At 35.2% G+C, this 21354-nt stretch overlaps 1 protein-coding gene across 4 annotated transcripts in view; it reads right to left on the bottom strand.

Moving 5' to 3' along the window:
• Positions 1-21354, bottom strand: part of DCC (DCC netrin 1 receptor) — a 1203097-nt gene that overhangs the window by 199033 nt on the left and 982710 nt on the right. For all 4 annotated transcript variants that reach the window (XM_032259518.1, XM_032259520.1, XM_032259521.1 and 1 more), the window contains exons 14-15: positions 14960-15070; positions 532-726 (exon numbers count right to left, since the gene is read on the bottom strand). In XM_032259518.1, coding sequence (XP_032115409.1) covers positions 532-726; positions 14960-15070 — 306 coding nt within the window. The remainder of the gene's footprint in view (positions 1-531; positions 727-14959; positions 15071-21354) is intronic.

The raw sequence follows: 21354 nt of genomic DNA, 5'->3' as shown, positions 1-21354 counted from the left end.
CCTTCTTTCATCTTGTTTTGCAGTCATAATGACAGAGGCTTTAACATTCATATTTGTGAATGTTAAGGAAGAAGAAGGCCCTATGAGTAGCTAATTCAAGGTTAAAGAAAAATTAACAGAACGTTTTCATAGTGAGAACAACAAGACGAAAAATGTGTTGACTTTTTTCTAAAATAGAAATTATTAGGATTGGAAGTTTCCATTGACCATTGGAAAAAGAAAAAATGGCCCAATGCACTTTTTGCATCCCATAACCTATAAGCAAGGGCACACACCAGAGCAAGCACCATTACCAATCTCTCTAGATCAAACACCTGAAATCCCAAATTCAAAGAAGAAATGTTTATGTGTGCCTGTGTGTGTATGTAGATAGAGAAGTTTTTTTTTTTTTTTTTTTTTTTTTTTTTCAGATTTAATATATGCTGTTAAATTGAAGCTGTAATCCCAGGGAATAGCCTTCCAAGAAAGAAAATGATTTAAAATAAATCATTAATTCCCCTTAATAGAATAAAAAAAATCACAGATACTCACCTAATCTCTCAATTGAATAATATCGCTGCTTGCTGTCCACGCGCACTGTCTCAGCATAAGGGCTCCCAACACCATAACCGATAATATAACCTCGGACCACAATGTTTGGGTTCAAGGGAGGCGTCCAACTCATGATGATGCAGTTAGTCTGGGGCCTCACATGAAGAGAGCTTGGTTGATCAGGAACTTGAGATTCTAGGATTCAAAAAGCATCATCATCAGCACTGCATAATAGAAAATGTAGCATGGCAGAACACCGTTTAAGCAAGACAAATCATATTTCATAGATGCTCAAATAATGCATCATCTGTTGCCCAAGTCACTCTTTATTTCAGCTTGTGATATATTTTCTATGTTTGATTTGATTTTCACAAAATTTCTTAAGCATACAAGAATACCAAATTCTTTCCATGGGCATAGTAGGTAGCATCAATGCATCTTTATTCAAATAGTTTCTTACTTAGGTTTTTTTTTTTTCTTTCTACATATTTCTTCTTAGGTTTCATTAATGAAGGATGAAACCAAGGCAGATATAAGAATAATAGAATGGAAAATAAAATGTCAATGCTGTCTTATCCAATAATTATTTACTTTATCTAAATACAAAAACAAATTAACCAGTCCTTTCTTAAGTAATTGCCTAGAGAAACAGTTAAGAGCCATGATCTGTCCAGCATGATTAGGATAGTACTTGATTCATGGTTTATTAAATCAGTGAAAAATATATTTATTATTAAAAGAAAGAAGACAGTGTCCTGGATTAAAGCCTCACAACCTTTGGACCTGTGCAAATTGGTTTAATGCCATGTTCTGTCATTTACCAACTCTGTGTCCTTGTGAAATTATTTCACTTCTCTGAGTTTCCCTTCTGATTAAGTTGGCATTCCAAATATTGATTGACTGAAAGTTTGAACTCTGCTCTAAGAAAGAGCTCAAACTTGTTCCGTATACTCACTGTCTGTGAGATTTTGAGAAATTACTTATCCTCTCTAAGCTTCAGTTCCCTAAACTGTAAAATGAAGGTCTTGTGTTTAGAAGACTTAATGAGATAATTCATACAATCATACTCATTATAAGTAGCAAATAAATTCTCAAATATTGTTAGCTATTAAAAAGAGAATGTGCATGCCACCTTGACACACGTTTTCTTTTAAATGGATTGTGTGTCAAAATTAATAAATTTTAATAATACATTGATGGTCTGATTTTTATGTTGTCATTCTTCCCTGTTTCCTAGCTTAAAAGAATTTTTTTCTGGGTGCTGATAATTATTCAATTAATAAATATTTATATAACACCCATTATGTTTGAGGTGTGGGGCTAGGTACCTATAATGTTCAGGATACAGGAAGAACAAATATGGCAGACATAAAACCCACACTATTGGATTTTATAGTCTAATGAGAAACAGAGGCAAGTAAAAATGCAGTTACAATAGATTATGATCAATATTTCCATTGACTAAATACAAGCACATGTAGCCTATTCTTTGAAAATCAGTAAAGTATTATGCAAAGATATGTAAGAAAGAATATGCCCATCCAAACTTCCATAAGTGTGAACACAGTTCTTGGCAATTAATGAGTACTTAAAAATATGAGTGATTTGAATTTTATTCAAACTATTCTACTCTTCATTATTTATGTACCAGAAATTTCTGTGTCCATTGCTTCTGAAAATCTCTGAAAGTAATATCTGCCCAATTATGTAAGAAAATCTGATGACTAGAGGTAATATTACATTTTTCTCCTCAACATAATAGCAAAAGCTGGCACAATCCCATCCACCTTTACCCATATTCAGAATTTCCAATTCTAGCTTAAGTGATAGATGGAAGCATTTTCTTATTAAGGTTTTCAAAATAGGTGCCATACCGATAGCTTTTCAATAGATTCTAAAGATACCATGTCAATAGAATTTTCTAGATACTTTTCCCCCCAAAGATGGCCCTTTGTGAACAAAAAGAGAAAGCTATTATTTGTATGCCCTAAAAAAGGACTATGATATAATATGCAAAGACATCATAAAAAATGTATCTCAATCAATTTGGATTCAATGTGGATATAAACCTTAACAGAAATACAATGTGAAGTATTTCCTAATATAAACTCTAAGTAAAAGTAATAAAAGAGATGAAAAGCATGGATTCATACTTTTCAATCCTACTGGCACAGTCTCACCAGTGCCCTTGAAATGTAATGAACTCTTCAGTCAGTTCTGTTTAGCACATTTCAAGTTTTTGCAATAACCATTAAAACAACAAGATAATCTGCCTCATCTTACACCAAGAAAATAAACTAGGTCTTCCTCATTTATGACTTTTTAAGAGCAATATGAAGTCACAATGATTTGAATAATATTTAACATCTTTTAGAACAAAAGGAAAAACTATTAAAATGTTTTCAGAACAGTACTTATGTCTCCATATTTCTGCAAACCATAGAATAGTTCTCTTGCAAATTGGTTAAGTTAGTAACTATGGAATTTTATTCATTGGAGCTTTAAACATACCATTGTAATGAGGACATCAACTGGCTCTTGAAGAGGAGGAGCTATTAGAACATAAGACTCCCCTTCATCCTTCACTGCATGAAAATGTTTCAATCCTAAAGGCAAGCCTCAAAATAATGTTTAACATTAGAAAAAATGTTAGTACATAGAAGATATGTTGCCTCTTCATCTAAATATCAATTAGGTTTGTGTGTGTGCATGTGTATGTGTGTGTGTGTGACAGAATCTTGCTCCATCACCCAGGCTGGACTGCAGTGGTGCAATCACAGCTCACTGTAGCTTCTAACCCTCTGGCTCAAGCTAACCTCCCACTTCAGCCTCCCTAGTAGCTGGGACCACAGGCATGTGCCAGCAAATCCAGCTAATTTATTTATTATTTTATTTTATTTTTGTAGAGACAGAGATTTGCCATGTTGTCCAGACTCGTCTTGAACTCCTGGACTCAAGCAATCCACCCACCTCAGCCTCCTAAAGTGTTGGAATTATAGGTATGCATCTACATGACCAGGCTTAATAACTCTTTATTACCAAATTAAGCCCATAGGACCAAAAGGAGAGTTCCTATCAAGGTAGTATTAGATCTAAGCCATTCATAATATATGGCCTCATCATGATGATAACTATGCCAGGAGATTGTTCATAATGGAGGATAGCCAATTTATGCCCACTCACTTCTAAATCCAAAGGCAGAAATAACAATTTTCCTTTTATGCTACCTGACTCAGTTTTCTATAACACAGATAATCTTATGGATTAGGAAAGTGGCTACTATTGGAATGCACTATAAAACATCAATGTAGAAAATATGCTGTGGAAGATATATGAGTAATCCTTACTTGGAGTCAGAAACTGAAATTTGCTGCTCAGACATGAAACAGTTTACAAGTATCTCTGGGACATTGCTTGCAGAAATGAAGCATAGAGGAGTATTAGGGCAATTATTGAGTGAATTTGGAACCAAAGAGCACATTTTGCCTGAAATATTTAAATTAACGAGGTCTGATATGGTTTGGTTGTGTCCCCACCCAAATATCATCTTGAGTTGTAGCTCTCACAATTCTCACCCATTGTGAGAGGGACCCATTGGGAGATAATTGAATCATGGGGGCTGGTCTTTCTCATGCTATTATTGTGATAATGAGTAAGTCTCACAAGATCTGATGGTTTTATAAAGTGGAATTTCCTTGCTCAAGTTCTCTTCTCTTGTCTGCTGCCATGTGAGATGTGCCTTTCACCTTCTGCCATGATTGTGAGGCCTCCCCAGTCATGTGGAACTGTGAGTCCATTAAACCTCTTTCTTTTATAACTTGCCCTGTCTTTGGCATGTCTTTATCAGCAGCATGAAAACTGACTAATACAAGGCACCAAATTATCACTAGAGTCTGAATGATCAAGATAACTAGGTTAATTGCCATTCTTGATTATTTTATTGAATTATGGATTCTCTCCTGGTATACTTTGGTTCTAATGAACATATGTTATTTTCTGCAACATGTATGTAGACATGATATTCTTTGTAACATATATGTCATATATGTAGATGTTATTCTTTGCAACAGATATGTAGACATATTATTTTTAACATGAATGTAGATGTGTTACACCGATTTCTACTAATGTGTAATGTTCACATGCAGTATACTAGGTCATGTATTATATTAATCCCTGTGACATTTCAACAACTATGCATCTCCTATATACTAGTCATAGTTCTAGGTACTGAAAACATAGTGTTGGGAAAGGAAAGACAAAAAGTAAGTCCTAATAATGAACAAATAAGACAATTGTGAGATCTTGATGAGTACTATGCTGATGGGATAACAACTGATCCATCAAGGAAGTTCTCCCCATTTGAGTCTAAGGTGGATGATCTGAAAGAACTAGTCAAGCAAACATCAGAGAGTAGTAAGCTCTGTAGGGAGAGGGAACAACTACTGCAAATTCTCTACTGCAGGGATGAGCTTGGTATTAAGAGAAACCAAAGAGAATCACCACACCTGTAACTCTTTTTATCTTTTTCATTCTCTGTCTTATCCTTGATTTTCCAGGTGTGGAGACCATAAAGTTACTTTTGCATTTATCTGGGTGGCTCTTGTGAAGATGATATAAAGTGGATAGATTTAGAACATTTGTAATGTATAGTTAACAGAACTATAGAGTAGATGTGAGTGGTGCAGGAAAAGGGAGATTTAATCATAACCCATAGGTCTTTGACCTGGTAACTGTTGGTCAATGAACTGAAATGAGGCAAAACAGGTGAGTTTTCCTTGGGTCATGTTCAACATGAGATGCCGATTAGTCAAACCTGTGGCTCTGAAAAAGTAGTTGAATATGTGAGTCTGGGATTTTGGTGAAAGGTCACAGTTAGATATACACAGATGTGGAAGCCATCAGCATATAGATGGTGTTTAAAATAAATGTGTATGAATATAGATATAGCATGAACATGTGTATACAAAACTACATTTAAGATCATGTTACTGCTCTGCTCAAAACCCCCTATAGTGTTCCCAGGCCACATTGCGGGCCATGTTCTTTACAATGGTCTGAAGGCCATAAATGATCTATCTGTCTCTCCGCTTACCTCTCTACCTTCTTCACCTGTGATTTTCCCTTCCTTCACCTCACTCCAGCCATCTACTCCACACTGTATACTTTTTTTTTCCTCCTAGTGGACAGCTAAAATTGTCTGTGCCACATCTTGGTGATGCAAGCAGTTGCCACCACATACGGTCTGCTATGGATGGCACTGCCAAGTTGTGTCAGGCAGTTGGAACTTTTGACAAATATTCACATATTTGTTCTGCATTTAGCGTGCTGTATTTTATAGATTGTTTTGTTAGAGTTTTGTTCCAGTCCTTAATAGCCTATATTTCTTTACAGCAAGCTACATAAGGCAATTAATACACCCACACTCTGCCTTTCCAGGCAGGTCTGATACATACAAATGTGTTCATTTCTATAGGCAAGGCCTTTTCTCACCAAAGGACATCATTTCCCTTAGGCCACTCGCTGCTATAAACTTTAAATGTTATTTGTTTGCTTACTTATCATAGTGGACAACCACTTCTATTCACCATTGAACTCTTTGTATTCTTTTACCATCCTACCTCTAATATTTTCTCAATTCTCTTTTTTTTTTGAGACAGGTTCTCATTCTGTCACACAGGCTGGAGTGCAGTAGCACAGTCGTGGCACTTCAGCCTTGATCACTAGGACTCAAGCGATCTTCCTACCTCAGCTCCTGAGTAGCTGGGACCACAGGCCTGCACCAGCACACTTGGCTAATTTTTATAAGAAAATTTTTGTGGAAATGGGGTCTCCCTGTGTTAACCAGGCTGGGAATATTCATTTTTAATAGATTTTAAAAACTTACATGCAGCAAAATTTACTTAGTGGTATAAATAGCTTTATGGGTTTTGATAAATGGGTAAAATTTTGTATCCACCACTTCTGTCATGATACAGAACCATTCTGTCACCCCCAAAATTTCCATAGGCTACCCACTTATGGTCAAGCCCTCCCCCATCTCTATTAATTTTAATAATGAATATTAAAATTTCATCTGGTGATGAAAAAAATCACTCTGCCAACACTATAGGGTATAAAGAGGCAGGGGAGCAAACAGGTGTCCAGAAAATAGCAAATTTGAGGCTACTTTCAGGTGACAAATGATGTGAGCCTGAAATAAAGTGTGGTGGTGGGTGTGGAGAAGGGAGGATGGATTCCAAATCTATTATGAAGGCATAAATTACAGATGTTGGTGATTGAATGGATATCGACAGGGAGTGAAATGGAGTTGAGGGTGATATGGAGGTTTTCTGATTGGATGCCAAGTGGTTACTGGTACCAGACACAAAGTGAAGAATACAGTCAGTCTTAAGAGAAATGGTATTTGAAAGATCAGCTCAAAACCTCCAGTTGCATAAAAAGACTTGTGATTGAGTCATCTATCTTTGTTCTATTTAAAAATACCAGAAGAAAATTGATGACAAAATCCTATAGACGCCTGAGGCCTTTCTATTTTTGAATTATATAAGATGTGATGACTTCACCCTCCTTTGCCTTCAATTCCATCACCAGAATCAACCACTGTCAACTAGTTGGATGTAAGAGAAGAAAAACATTTTCTGTTCTACTAAAAGTACTGGCAATAGTTTCATACCATTTAGTAACTAATCTGCTGGTTGAGAGGCCAGCTTTATTTTTATATTTATTTCTGAAATATACCTAGATAGGTGCTGTTTCTAAGTTTTGTTATACTGATCTGTCAATTCCAATGCCAGACAAGTACTATGTTGATTTTAAATCAGGCTTTATGGTACATGTTAATGTTTATTATCTTTTTCCAAAATTTCTTGGGATTCTTTTACATTTATTCTTCTAAATAAATTTCTTTTTCCACCCCAGAAAGTCCTTACTCATTTAAAATTTACTCTGATTAGAACTGTCTGAAAGTAATCATTGATTTGGAAATAACTAATGTAGTAATTATCAGATTTTTAATCTAGGAACATATTTAACTTGTTCTTTATTCATGCCTTGTTTCATATTTTTTCATAAAATGTTATATGTTTTATGACATACATTTGTTTACATCTTGTTAAATTTAGTCCTATATTTTATAATACTATATTTTAGGCTGCTTTATAAATGCATTTCTTTTTCAGGTTTAAACAAATTATTGCCACCATAAAGAAAAGCTATGTTTTTGAAACATACTATCTTATTAAATTCTCTTATTAGTTCTAATAGGTTTTTAGTGCAGTTTCTTGCAATTTTCAAATATGTAATAACACCATTTATAATAATAAGATTTCTTTCTTTTTGTAATAAAATGTTATGAATTTTTAACGTTTGTTTTTCTTGCCAAAACCACTATACTCTTGAATAACAGAAGTTGTAGAAATACTTTAAGCTTGCTTTGTCCTTAAAACAAATGTCTTTACTATTTTTCCCATTTAGCATAATGTTTGCTTTTATTCTTACAAAAACAATAAAATTTTGAAAGCTTGCTTATATTCCTATAAAATATAAATTTTTAAAAAACTGCCTAATTCCACAAAATGCCCTCTTGCACATGTTGCTATAATTATATGATGCCCCATTAAATTATACCTTAATTAGATGATGGGTTTTTAAGACATACTGAATATACACCCTCCTTTTGTAAAAGAAATGAATACATCTATTTCCTAAATGTAGACAACAAGGCTTATCTTCATGAACAAGGAGAGGTTCCTAAGACCAGTTGTCTGAGTATTTCATATTACTGTCAGAAAGAACTGCAGTCACGGCCATGTGTGGTAACTCACACCTGTAATCTCAGGACTTTGGGAGGCTGAGGCAGGCAGATCACCTGAAGTCAGGAGTTCAAGACAAGCCTGGCCAACATGGTGAAACTCCATCTGTATTAAAAATATAAAAATTAGCCAGTCGTGGTAGTGGGCACCTGTAATCCCAGAGACTGGGGAGGCTGAGATGGGAAAAGCTCTTGAACCCAAGAGGTGGAGGTTGCAGTGAGCCAAGATCGTGCCACTGCACTCCAGCCTGGGCAACAGAGCACGACTCTGTCTCAAAAATAAACAAACAACTGCATTCAAAGTCTGACATATACTTATTTATCAGAACCAGAAAGAACAACACACTGTTGAGCACTCTGTTGCCATCATCATAGTTAATTCTCATAAAAACCCACTGTGACAGATACTGTAGATATGCCCTCTTTACAGATGAGAAGACCCAGGGCATAGGAAAGTTATTTGCCCAAGAATATATGGTAAGTGAAGCTGGATCCAAACCTAGTCATTAAGATTCCAGAACCCACCTGATCCCTTACATGGTACTTAGAAAAAGCCAAGCAAGTCATAGAAGGGTCAGACATTCCATGAGCACATGAAAGTTTGCTATAACCAAGCAAAAGACTTGCAACTTCTTTGAATTTTATCTAAGTCAAAACAATCTGTGCCATCCTTTGTACAGTGGAACTTTGAAATTCTGAACAACCACTTTCCCAGGAACTAAAACATGTATTATACTGCTTTTAAAAAGCAGTTTTTGCTTTTGCCTGTTATGCTTCTTATATGTAAGATGAAATCCACTTGAATGATAATAAGGGGCTGAGTTCAATTTCATGATGGAAGAGCTGTGGTACCATTGGCCCAACAATTCCCCAAGCCTATCTGTCAATAAGCAACATGGAATATCATAAGTGGTCCCTATCAAAAGTCCAAGAAAACCTTCACTCCTCTGCACACACCAAATCCCATACTAACATCAAGTTAAATCACCAGAAGAACACATTCTTTTATTCACTGGTGTAAACTGCACTCCTTACTCCAATTCTTAAATGAAATGAATTTGTAGCAAATTTATCTATTAACAGATTGAGTTAATAAGGCTAATTACCTATTTCCTGAGGGTACGAAATAAGGGCCAGCTCCTAGGTTGACTTTTTTTTGCTGTCACCCTGTTGCATTTTCTTAAGTCTGCACTGCTGACTTTTGATAGCTAAGCTCCTCCACTTTAGGGCAGACATTCAATTTTAAATCACATCATTATGGATTGTGTATAGCAATTTTTACCTGTTCACTTCAAAATAAAAAGTAGCATAAACAGATTTCCAAGCTCAGTTTCTTGAAGGATACCTCGTTGAACTCTATCACAGATTCTCTCATGTTTTTATGCAGGACATTTACATGAAAGCCTTGGGGAATTCTAATGATCCTGTTTTGTTTTGTTTTCTTTTTTTTTTTTTTTAAGCTGAAATTTCGAGGCACAAAATAAATATTTTAAAATTTCTCAGCTGTCAGTAATATCAATGTGCTTTCCAGGGAACCCTGAACAAACAATGTGGTTTGGTTTTATAATTACTTTAACAAAGCATCTAATTAAAAGGGCAATCTGTGAGGAATTGGGGTATTTCTCCAAGTTACTGTTATCTTCACACTGCTTAAGCCAAGTTGCAAAGGCAAGAGGAACTACAGAAGTCGCAGGAGACAGGGTTTCTCTTTAATAATCTGCAACCAGCGCTGTTTCTGTTTAGTTGACTTGCAGAGCTCAGAGTTATGCAATAATGAGTATGTCATTCTCCCGGGGATCACCAGAAGGCTGTGAAGCAGGGGGGTAAGTTATATAGCACAATGCATCTAGAGAGGCCTAATGCTTCAGTTACCTTCCAATGCAGATATCTTCAGCTGCAGCAAAGAATGTCTCTCAATTCATGTGGTTTTTAAAATGATTGCTTTTTCTCCATATCCTTAATTTTAGGAAGATCAAAGTAATTCTATATGGGAATTTCTGACTTCAGAGTGTTAGGACTCAAAATTTAGGACTGAAAGCTTTCCATCATTAGCCAAAAAACTTTTGGTGGAAGTTGTTTTTTATCTTACTTTACGATTTAAACATTTACACAAATACATTAAAATGAGATGAATATTCAAGAAAATCTGTTTTAAAATAGAACAAACTAGCAGGCTGAGTTTTCTTTTGCAGCTACTGGTGACCATTATTGAGCTTGTTCATTCCTTGGAATATTAATTTCTATCAAGGGTTACACTCTTTATATTTAAATGGTGCAATCAAAAGAAGAAAACCAGAAGGAAAGAAAGGGAACCAAAATCACTTTTAGGAAGTATCACAGTTGAAAGTGACCAATTGAGGTTAATAAATTGAGAAGGCCTTCGGTACTATCGGTTTGATACAGCAAGTGAAACGTACATGTCCATTTACACAGTTAAATGTGTGAAATGGCTTTTAGTTTTTATTGTGTCCAAGTGTGAACAATCTCAAATCGCAACATGTAACAGCATTTTGTGCAGGAAGTATCAATTCCACTGGCTTTCTTCTATTATTTTTTTATTTACCTTTTTTCAGATTGCTAATATGTATATTATGGGAAAGGATAAGATTGTCTTAGCAATTATTATTCAAATGACAAGATGAGAGAATGAGAAGGAAGGTGATATTTGAAATGTGTGGAAATATGTTATGACAACTGACTAGTAAAGGAGTCAGTTGGATGAGTGAGGATGCATTTTGAATGAATAGTGGCAGAAATAATTTTCTCAAGGCAATTTTTCCTTGAAGAATATCTTCTATGCAGTCCTATACACACTTCCCTATCATCCCACTTGTCAGAACCCCTTTTCCCTGAAGTTTCTAGTTCAAGTACTACGTGCTTTAAGAAATCTTTTCCAATCAGTGCAACCATTATCTGTCTGTGTCTCAGTAGAGCTGTTCTTGCTGTTTTCATGTTTGTACTCCCCATGATTCAGCACACTGTAGATTCTTAAACCATATTTCATAATCACTACATCTGTACTCAAAGAAAAAGAAGGAATGTTACATGTCCAAGGGGGCCATTATTAAGCCAAGAACATAGAAAAGTTCAAACAAATCCAATTAAAAGCATTTATTAAGACTCTCGTGAGCATGGCATAGAGATTCTTGATTGAAACAGATTCATGAATTGGATTATAGCTAGACTGCACTGATATGGAAAGCATGGAGTTAAATGAAAATTCTGTGTCTTCCAATAAGTTGTGATTTTTTATCTTGGTTCTACTTAAGCTGTGACTCATTCAGAGTCAAGAAAAAGAGCACATAAGTCAAGTAGAGTCTATTTCATTCTGGATATTTTGTAAGATAGTCAGCACCTCTGCTTCATTTATTTTCTCTCCTTCCCGTAAGAGATATAACCCCTTATGTCTGGGTAAATGATGTGATCTCACTTCGCAGAATTGTTTGTTTGCCTTGAATCACTGTGTTTATGGTCATCAAGTCATTTCCATGGGATTAGTGGAGACTTTTCTCTGATCACCTACACTGGACCTCAATGCACAAAACCTAGTTTTGTTTAGTTTTGTTTTGAGAGGGAGTCTTGCTCACTCTATTTCTCAGGCTGGAGTGCAGTGGCACGATTTTCGCTAACTGCTACCTCCACCTGCTGGGTTCAAGCAATTCTTCTACCTCAGCCTCCTGAATAGCTGGAATTACAGGCGTGCACCACCATGCCCAGCTAATTTTTATATTTTTAATAGAGACAGAGTTTCACTATGTTGGCCAGGCTGGGCTCAAACTCCTGACCTCAGGTGATTCACCTGCCTCAGCCTCAAAATCTAGTTTTGAGCTCCACAGTTGCTAGCTGACTAGTGGATTAAGTTACTTAAATTTCCATAGTTGAAGTTAGCCTCCTATAAAGTAAGGCTAATAATGTATACTTCATAAGGGTAGATACAAGGATAAAACATAAATATATAAACTTTAAAATTTATTTCTCAGGTAAATAAGGTAAAATAGAAAAAAAACTATTTGTATAGTTTATTATGACCATCCTTTTATTTTTTATGTAAGAGAAATTATAACCTCATGACTTTGGCATCCTTCTTGCTATACATATCTCAATCACCAGTTAGGCTCTGTTCAGGATGACTGCCCTTGCTTTTTCTCCTACCTGGAGGGCTCTTGGTCTGACCTATTCTTATGGCTTCCCCCTCACTTTCTTAAAGTCTGGGTTCATATTTTATCTAAACAGAGAGATTTTTGCAACTTCTTCTGTAAAACAGTACTTTCTAATTATGGCTATCCCCTCCACCATGCTTTCTTTTCTTCAGAGCACCTATCACTATCTACCTCTATCTGAATATAATGTAAACTCCTTGGGTGTAGGGACTTTATTGTTTTATCTCTATTATTTAAGGGAATGTCTGGCATATATAGACCTTTAATAAAAATGTATATTAAATAAATACATGAATGAAAATTTTCTAACCTATTAGTGACAGGTATGAACTTTGTGAAATGTGACTTTTGGTAGCTCCACAACTTTTCAATTATATAACGTAAGACAAGTAAAATAATATCTCTAGGCCTCAAGTTACTTTTTTGTAAACTCCAATATTACCTCTAGGTTGTCCTAAAGACATTGCCTGTATTTGACTACTTAGAATCCATTTGTGTGTGGGGGGGAGGGGGGAGAGAGACAGAGAGAGGGAGAGAGAGGGAGAGGGGGAGAGAGGGAGAGAGGGAGAGAGAGAAGGAGAGAGAGGGAGAGAGGGAGGGAGGGAGGGAGGGAGGGAGATTCAGTCAGACTAATCTCTACAAATGTAATTCTAAAGTCACTATGTTTTCTTAAATCTACCTTTGATGACTTGCTTAAAACAAAGTAAGTTATCGCCTTAATGACATCCTTAAGACAATATTTAATATTCTTAACTTTGTCTTATCCGATTTAGAAACTGCTTATCTTACAAATCTCGTCATATGCCATCTCTGTGTTTCAGTCTTGATGGCCTTTTTCAATCCCAAAACAGCATCATTGTCTTGACTTTAAAACCGCATTTACCTTATTCTCCATTCCTTCTTCTCAATCGCCAATGTATTCTTTTACATACTTAATCATATTTAATTCTTATTTATCTTTCAGGTCTCAATTTAAATGCAAGTCTTCCATACGTCTTTCTGTCTGCCTACCTGTCTATGTATCCATCCATCCATCCATCCTATGTTGACCTATAGTTTTCAAATACCCAACCAGGTTTTAACTGTAACAATGTCAACTTCCTATACTTCACCTAAAATATCTGTCTTTTTGGCTACACTTCAAGCTCCATGAGAAAATAACCAAGTCTTTCTTATTCATTATTGTATCCTCAAAGCTCAGCACAGTGCCTGATGCTTAGTAAGATTTCTGTAAATATTCCTTGAATTAATATGGAGTCACAAGGCAGTGATTATCATTATTATGAAAATATCATCTGTTGTTTGTTTAATGCTACTATAATTATTTTAGTAAAACCAAAACTTTGGCTATAGTAAAATCATGAATAACGGTGACGGATTCAAAAAGAGAACAAAAGAAAGACGAAGGAGAAAGAGATGAGATGGAGGAGTTCAACAAAGAGGAAGACATGAGAAAACAATGAAAATGAGGAAGACATGGAAAGAGAGATTAAAAAATGGAAGGGAAAAGAAAGGAATATAGAGTTTTTACTCTCCATTTTTACCGGAATAAATTCAGATGTATCAGTTAAGGAATAAGAGAATTTCATTGTTAGCTATAACAGGCAATTATCTTGTGCTGCCACATTCTCATTACATATGAGTTTACCTTTATATCTACTGACACTAGTTTTGATTACCTAGCTTTAGGAATACTTATCATATCTTACTTCTTTTCCAAGGACATCTCATTTTTATGAATTCTTACCTTTTTAATTTCGAACTCTAATTCTATATATTTCTGTTTTACTAATGTTTCTTCTGTTACTTCATTTAACCATTCCTTTTAAATTTTATTTTAAAAATTTAGTCATGATGTTTTTATTTCCAGAACAATTTCTCATTTACTATTGTTGAGGATTCTGCTTATATGTAATTTATTAATATATAAATCTTATATGAATTCTAATATCCTACCAATGAATGTTTCAGAACAATTATCAGTTAAGCCAATAAACTAGGCTGCCTTTTATATCAAGTAAAGGGAACGATAATATGATAAGTAAAAATATACAGATGTTTTCCAAAAGCCTCACAACAAGCAAGAGAAGCTATATTATATAGTTATAATTCATGATTACTATGCTAAATCACAATAACTCTTGTGAACAAAATGGTTAAGGTCAATTATTCAAAACAAAATACATAGAAAATATCTTATTTCAGATTATCTTGAAAACAATTATGAGGACTGTAATTATTGCATAATTTATGCTATGTCATTTGGATAGCATTATTTACAAGGCATTGTTCAAGACTATGTATTCACTAATATTTCTATGTTGTGTTTTGCATCTGAACATATAGGAAGAATAAATGTCCCCAAAGTTGGAGTTCATTCCTTTTTTCAGAGACCTTTTGAATCTGAGGTAAAAAGAAGATAATCAGAGTGATAGTAACTGAGGAAAAGTCTTACCATCTAGATCATTCTCTGGGGTCTCTGCAGTATACCAGTTGGAAGGTGGTCCAGTACCATTGACTGTCATGGCTGACACTTGGAAACTGTACTGACTTCCTTTCTCCAGTCCTATGAAAGAATTTTCCAAAGAGGGGAAGAAAGTTACTAAGCACCAAGTACTCCTATCTGGGCTTCAGAAAGCTTCAGCAAAATTGTAACAACAGTGAACATGATTAACATTGTTGTGACTGTTGTGATAATTATTGTTATTTTGACTAAAAGGGTAGAAATATCACAGCAAGAAATAGAATTAATTTTTATACATTCTTATACTTTTTTTCCAGTTTATAAAAATGTGTCCATGTACATAGCCTCCGGGCAGATACAGAATGTAAATTATAATGATGAAGAAATAACCAAAAATTGCATGGATCATTTTTTTCTTACTGTTCAGAAGAGCCATGTCTATAAATAAAGAATGGTCAATTTAAAAATTTATGTCTCCATCATTCATTCAAAGTCTTTGATTATGTTTTCTTTAGGCCAAAAATCAAGAATTCAAAGCCAATAAACTTCAGAAGAACATATTAGGGTTTTTGTCTCTTAAAACTGTCTTTCAAGCATATTTTGTTTTGCATCAGCTTCTGCACTAGACACAGAGAAAATCAATCTCCATGAAATTTTGGCATAATATTGTGCACAATGAAGACATTAGGGTTATTTGGAAAAGCACAGAGAACACAGGTAAACTAGAGAGGCCATATGGATGTTTGTCTGACAAATGAAAATTTTTGATATAAATAACTTTCTTCTTACCTAAAGCTCAAAGTAGCTCATTAACATGATAAATTATTGTAAAGCAAATGATATTTGTCAAAAGACCATATGATGTTTTTGAGACATTGAGAGCTTAGCCTAAATGGTCAAGTCCTTAAACCTCAAGGAATTAAACAACCCTGATAAAGTTAAAAATGTAATCTTTTCCCCCATTCATCTGAAATAGCACAAATATTTGGTGCCAAGAAAAAAATGCATAATGAAAGAAATTATGCTCGTGTACAAAATTACATATTTGAAGATTTTTGCAAAGGAAGATGAGTGCATAACAGTAAGGGGAATTCAAACTTACTACTAATAGGAGATGGTATTTTAAATGATGGTTAGAAAGGATTTTTTATTGCCAAGGAAGGGAGAGTTGCCTTCAATAAATAGTACTATTAGAGTCCATTTGATAATTCATCCACATAATGGTATCTATAACACAAATTTCTGTTCTCTAAAGAAGCCTTTAATTTTATAAAACAGGCTAGAAGCTCCATGAAGACATATATTGAGACTTCTTTCGGTACTTTTGTCTTACTATTTGGGTTTTAATTGTATATTCTTAGGGCTCACAATAGCACCTGACACAGGGAAGACACATACACAAAACAACACTTGAAAAATCTACTAAAACTGATGGGGTACAACAACGCTTAACATAAAGAAAATATTAGTTAAAATACACATTCAACCATATCAAAAAGATGGCAAAGAGATGCTTCGAAGATAAGGCCTTTGTCATTCCTTAAGTAGGCTTGTGCTCACTTTGATTTGTTAACATGGTATTGATCTAATTTTGTTAATCTTTTTCACTATTTCATAGGCACTATTGTTGATTACTGTGGCAGAGGGATTACAGAGCTTTTCTGAGAAATTAAAAAATTAATAGGGAGAGAACTCTGAGAATAAATGGTTACTTGCTCATAACAGCTTATAACATTCATAATGCTTTCGTTTAAAATAAAGTTCCAATCCATAAAAAAATGTACTCTTGTGTTATGTTGAAGTTTAACTTCATTTTTCTTTAAAATAAATGGACAATCCTGTCAATACTGTCTCCAGTGATTGATCTGAGATACTCTGTGATGGTCATTTATATGTGTCAATGTAGCTAGGCTACACTACTCAGTTATTCAATTCACCACCAATTGAGTTATTGCTGTGAAGGTATTTTGTAGATGGAACTGGAGTCCATATTTAGTTGATTTTAAGTAAGAGATATGGCCTTATTCTACTTGGATGGCCCAGATTCAATCAGACAAAATGCCCTAAGTGTAGAACTGAGGCCGCCCTGAGGCAGGAAATTCTGCCCTGCCATGGATGTGGACTTAGCTTGAAAGCTCCCGCCTGCCCATCTTGATGGCCTGCCCAGCGGATTTTGGAATTGCCTGGCCAGCTATCATAACCACTTAAACCAATTCCTTGCAATGTTTTTCTTAGTATGTATTTCCTACTGGCTTTTTCTTTCTCTTATTGAAACCTGACTGATATACCAGTTTGAGTAAAACAAAATCTGCTAATAACTTAAAGTAAAAATTAGAAAGCAGTTTAGATCTTTGTTGATTTAAAGTCTGTTTTATCAGATACTAGGACTACAACCCTGCTTTTATTTTTTTATTTCCATTTGCTTGGTAAATATTCTTCCATCTCTTTATTTTGAGCATATGTGTGTCTTTGCATGGGAGATAGGTTTCCTGAATATGGTACACTAATGGGTCTTGACTATTTATTCAATTTGCCAGTCTGTGTCTTTTAATTGGGGTATTTAGCCTGTTTACATTTAAGTTTAATAGTTTCATGTGTGAATTTGATCCCGCTATTATGATGCTAGCTGGATCATTGGTTGATGCAATTTCTTCATAATGTTGATGGTCTTTACAATTTGGTATGTTTTTGCAGTAGCTGATACCGGTTTTTCCTTTCCATAGCTAGTGCTTCCTTCAGGAGCTCTTGTAAGGCAGACCTGGTGGTCACAAAAAATCTCTCAGCATTTTCTTGTCTGTAGATTTTATTTCTCCTTTGCTTATGAAGCTTAGTTTGACTGGATATGAAATTTTGGGTTGAAAATTCTTTTTTTTAAGAATGCTGAATACTGGTTCCCACTCTCTTCTGGTTTGTAGGGTTTCTGCAGAGAGATCTGCTGTTATTCTGATGGGCTTCCCTTTGTGGGTAACCTGACCTTCCTCGCTTGTTGCCCTTAACATTTTTTCCTTCATTTCAACACTGGTGAATCTGATGATTATGTGTCTTGGAATTGCTCTTCTCAAAGATCAAAAAAGATAAAGAAGGACATTACATAATGGTAAAAGGAACAATGCAACAAGAAGAGCTGACTATCCTAAATATATATCAGGAGCACCAAGACTCATAAAGCAAGTTCTTAGACACATACAAAGAGACTTAGACTCCCACACCATAATAATGGGAGACTTTAACACCCCACTGTCAATATTTGACAGAGTAACAAGACAGAAAATTAACAAGAATATTCAAGTTTTGAACTCAGCTCTGGACCAAGTGGACCCTAATAGACGGCTACAGAACTCTCCACCCCAAATCAACAGAATATACATTCTTCTCAGCATCATATCACATTTATTCTAAAATTGACCACATAATTGGAAGTAAAACATTCCTTAGAAAATGCAAAAGAATGGAAATCATAATAGCCAATCTCTCCAGCCATAGTGCAATCAAATTAGAACTCAGGATTAAGAAACTCACTCAAAACCATACAACTACATGGAAACTGAACAACCTGCTCCTGAATGACTACTGGATAAATAACAAAATTAAGGCAGAAATAAATAAGTTATTTGAAGTCAATGAGAACAAAGACACAACTTACCAGAAACTCTGGGGCACAGCTAACACAGTGTGTAGAGGGAAATTTACAGCACTAAATGTCCACAGGAGAAAGCGGGAAAGATCTAAAACTGACGCCTTAACATCACAATTAAAAGAATTAGAGAAGCAAGGGCAAATGAATTCAAAAGCTAGCAGAAGACAAGAAATAACTAAGATCAGAGCAGAACTGAAGGAGATAGAGACATGAAAAATGCTTCAAAAAATTCATGAATCCAGAGGCTGTTTTTTTAAGATTAACAAAATATGTAGACCACTAGCCAGAAGAAAAGAGAGAAGAATTCAACAGACACAATAAAACATGATAAAGAGGATATCACCACTTGACAAATACACCCTCCCAAGACTAAACCAGGGGAAAGTCAAATCTCTGTATAGACCAATAACAACTTCTGAAATTGAGGTAGTCATTAGTAGCACACCAATCAAAAAAAACAAACAAACAAAAAAAACCAAACAGGAACAGATGAATTCACAGCTGAGTTCTACCACAGGTACAAAGAGGAGCTGTACCATTCCTTCTGAAACTATTCCAAAAAATAGAAAAAGAAGGACTCCTCCCTAACTCATTTTATGAGGCCAGCATCATCCTCATACCAAAACCTGGCAGAGACACAACAACAACCAAAAAGAAAATGTCAGGCCAATATCCCTGATTTACAGTGATGTAAAAATCCTCAATACAATATTGGCAACCAAATCCAGTAGCACATCAAAAAGTTTATCCACCATGATCAAGTCGGCTTCATCCCTGGGATACAAGGCTGGTTCAACATATGCAAACCAGTAAAGGTAATCCATCACATAAACAGAACCAATGACAAAAAACACATTATTATCTCAATAGATGCAGAAAAGGCCTTCAATAAAATCAACACCCCTTTATGCTAAAAACTCTCAATAAACTAGGTATCAGTGGAACATATCTTAAAATAATAAGAGCTATTTATGACAAACCCACAGCCAATATCATACTGGATGGGCAAAAACTGGAAGCATTCCCTTTGAAAACTGGCACAAGACAACGATGCCCTCTCTCACCATTCCTATTCAACATAATATTGGAGGTTATGGACAAGGCAATCAGGCAAGAGAAAGAAATACAGGGTATTTGAATAGGAAGAGAGGAAGTCAAATTGTTTCTGTTTGCAGATGACATAACTGTATATTTAGAAAACCCCATTGTCTCAGCCCAAAAATCTCCTTAAGTTGATAAGCAACTTCAGCAAAGTCTAAGGATACAAAATCAATATGCAAAAATCACAAGCATTCCTATACAAAAAAATAGAGAGTCAAATCATGAGTGAACTTCCATTAATAACTTCTACAAAGAGAATAAAATATCTAGGAACATAATTTACAACGGATGTGAAGGACCTCTTCAAGGAGAATGGCAAACCACTGCTCAAGGAAATAAGAGAGGACACAAACAAATGGAAAAACATTCTATGCTCATGGATAGGAAGAATCATTATCAAGAGAATGGCCACACTGCTCAAAGTAATTTACAGATTCAGTGCTATCCCTATCAAGCTACCATTGACTTTCTTCACAGCATTAGAAAAAAACTATTTTAAATTTCATTTGGAACCAAAAAAGAAAAAAAAAGCCCATATAATCAAGACAATCCTAAGCACAAAGAACAAAGCTGGAGGCATCACACTACCTCACTTCAAATTATACTACAAGGCTAGAGCAAACCAAAACAGCCTGATATTGGTACCAAAACAGACATATAGACCAATGCAACAGAACAAAGGCATCAGTAATAACACCCTACATCTACAACCATCAGACCTTTGACAAACCTGACAAAAAAAGGCAATGGGGAAAGGACTCTCTATTTAATAAATGGTGCTGGGAAAACAGGCTAGCCATATGCAGAAAACTGAAACTAGACCCTTTCCTAATATCTTACACAAAAATTAACACAAGATGAAATTAAAGACTTAAATGTAAGACTTAAAACCATAAAAACCCTAGAAGAAAACCTAGGCAATACCATTCAGAACAGAGGCATGGGCAAAGACTTCAGGACTAAAACACCAAAAGCAATGGCAACAAAAGTCAAAATTGACAAATGGTATCTAGCTAAACTTGAGAGCTCCTACACAGCAAAAGAAACTATTATCAGAGGGAACAGGTAACCTACAAAGTAGGAGAAAATTTCTGCAATCTATCCATCTGACAGAGGGCTAATATCCAGAACCTAAAAGGAACTTAAACAAATTTACAAGAAAAAAACAACCCCATCAAAAATGGGTAAAGGATATGGACAGGGACTTCTCAAAAGAAGACATTTATGTGTCCAACAAACATATGGAAAAAAGACCATAATCATTGGTCATTAGAGAAATGAAAATCAAAACCACAATGAGATACCATCTCACTCCAGTTAGAATGGTGGTAGAATGGTGGTCCTTAAAAAGTCAGGAAACAACAGATGCTGGAGAGAATGTGGCCATACAGGAATGCTTTTACATTGTTGATGGGAGTGTAAATTAGTTCAACCATTGTGGAAGACAGTGTGGTGATTCCTCTAGGATCTGGAACCAGAAATACTATTTGAGCCAGCAATCCCATCACTGAGTATATACCCAAAGAATTATAAATCATTCTACTATAAAGACACACAAACACCTATGTTTATTGCAGCACTATTCACAATAGCAAAGACTTGAACCAACCCATATGCTCATCAGTGATAGACTGGATAAAGAAAATGT

Source organism: Sapajus apella, unplaced genomic scaffold (genome assembly GCF_009761245.1).
Source record: "Sapajus apella isolate SASKATOON/1434 unplaced genomic scaffold, GSC_monkey_1.0 scaffold109, whole genome shotgun sequence".
NCBI classification, from domain to species: domain Eukaryota; kingdom Metazoa; phylum Chordata; class Mammalia; order Primates; family Cebidae; genus Sapajus; species Sapajus apella.
This window is presented reverse-complemented; position numbering and strand designations above follow the sequence as displayed.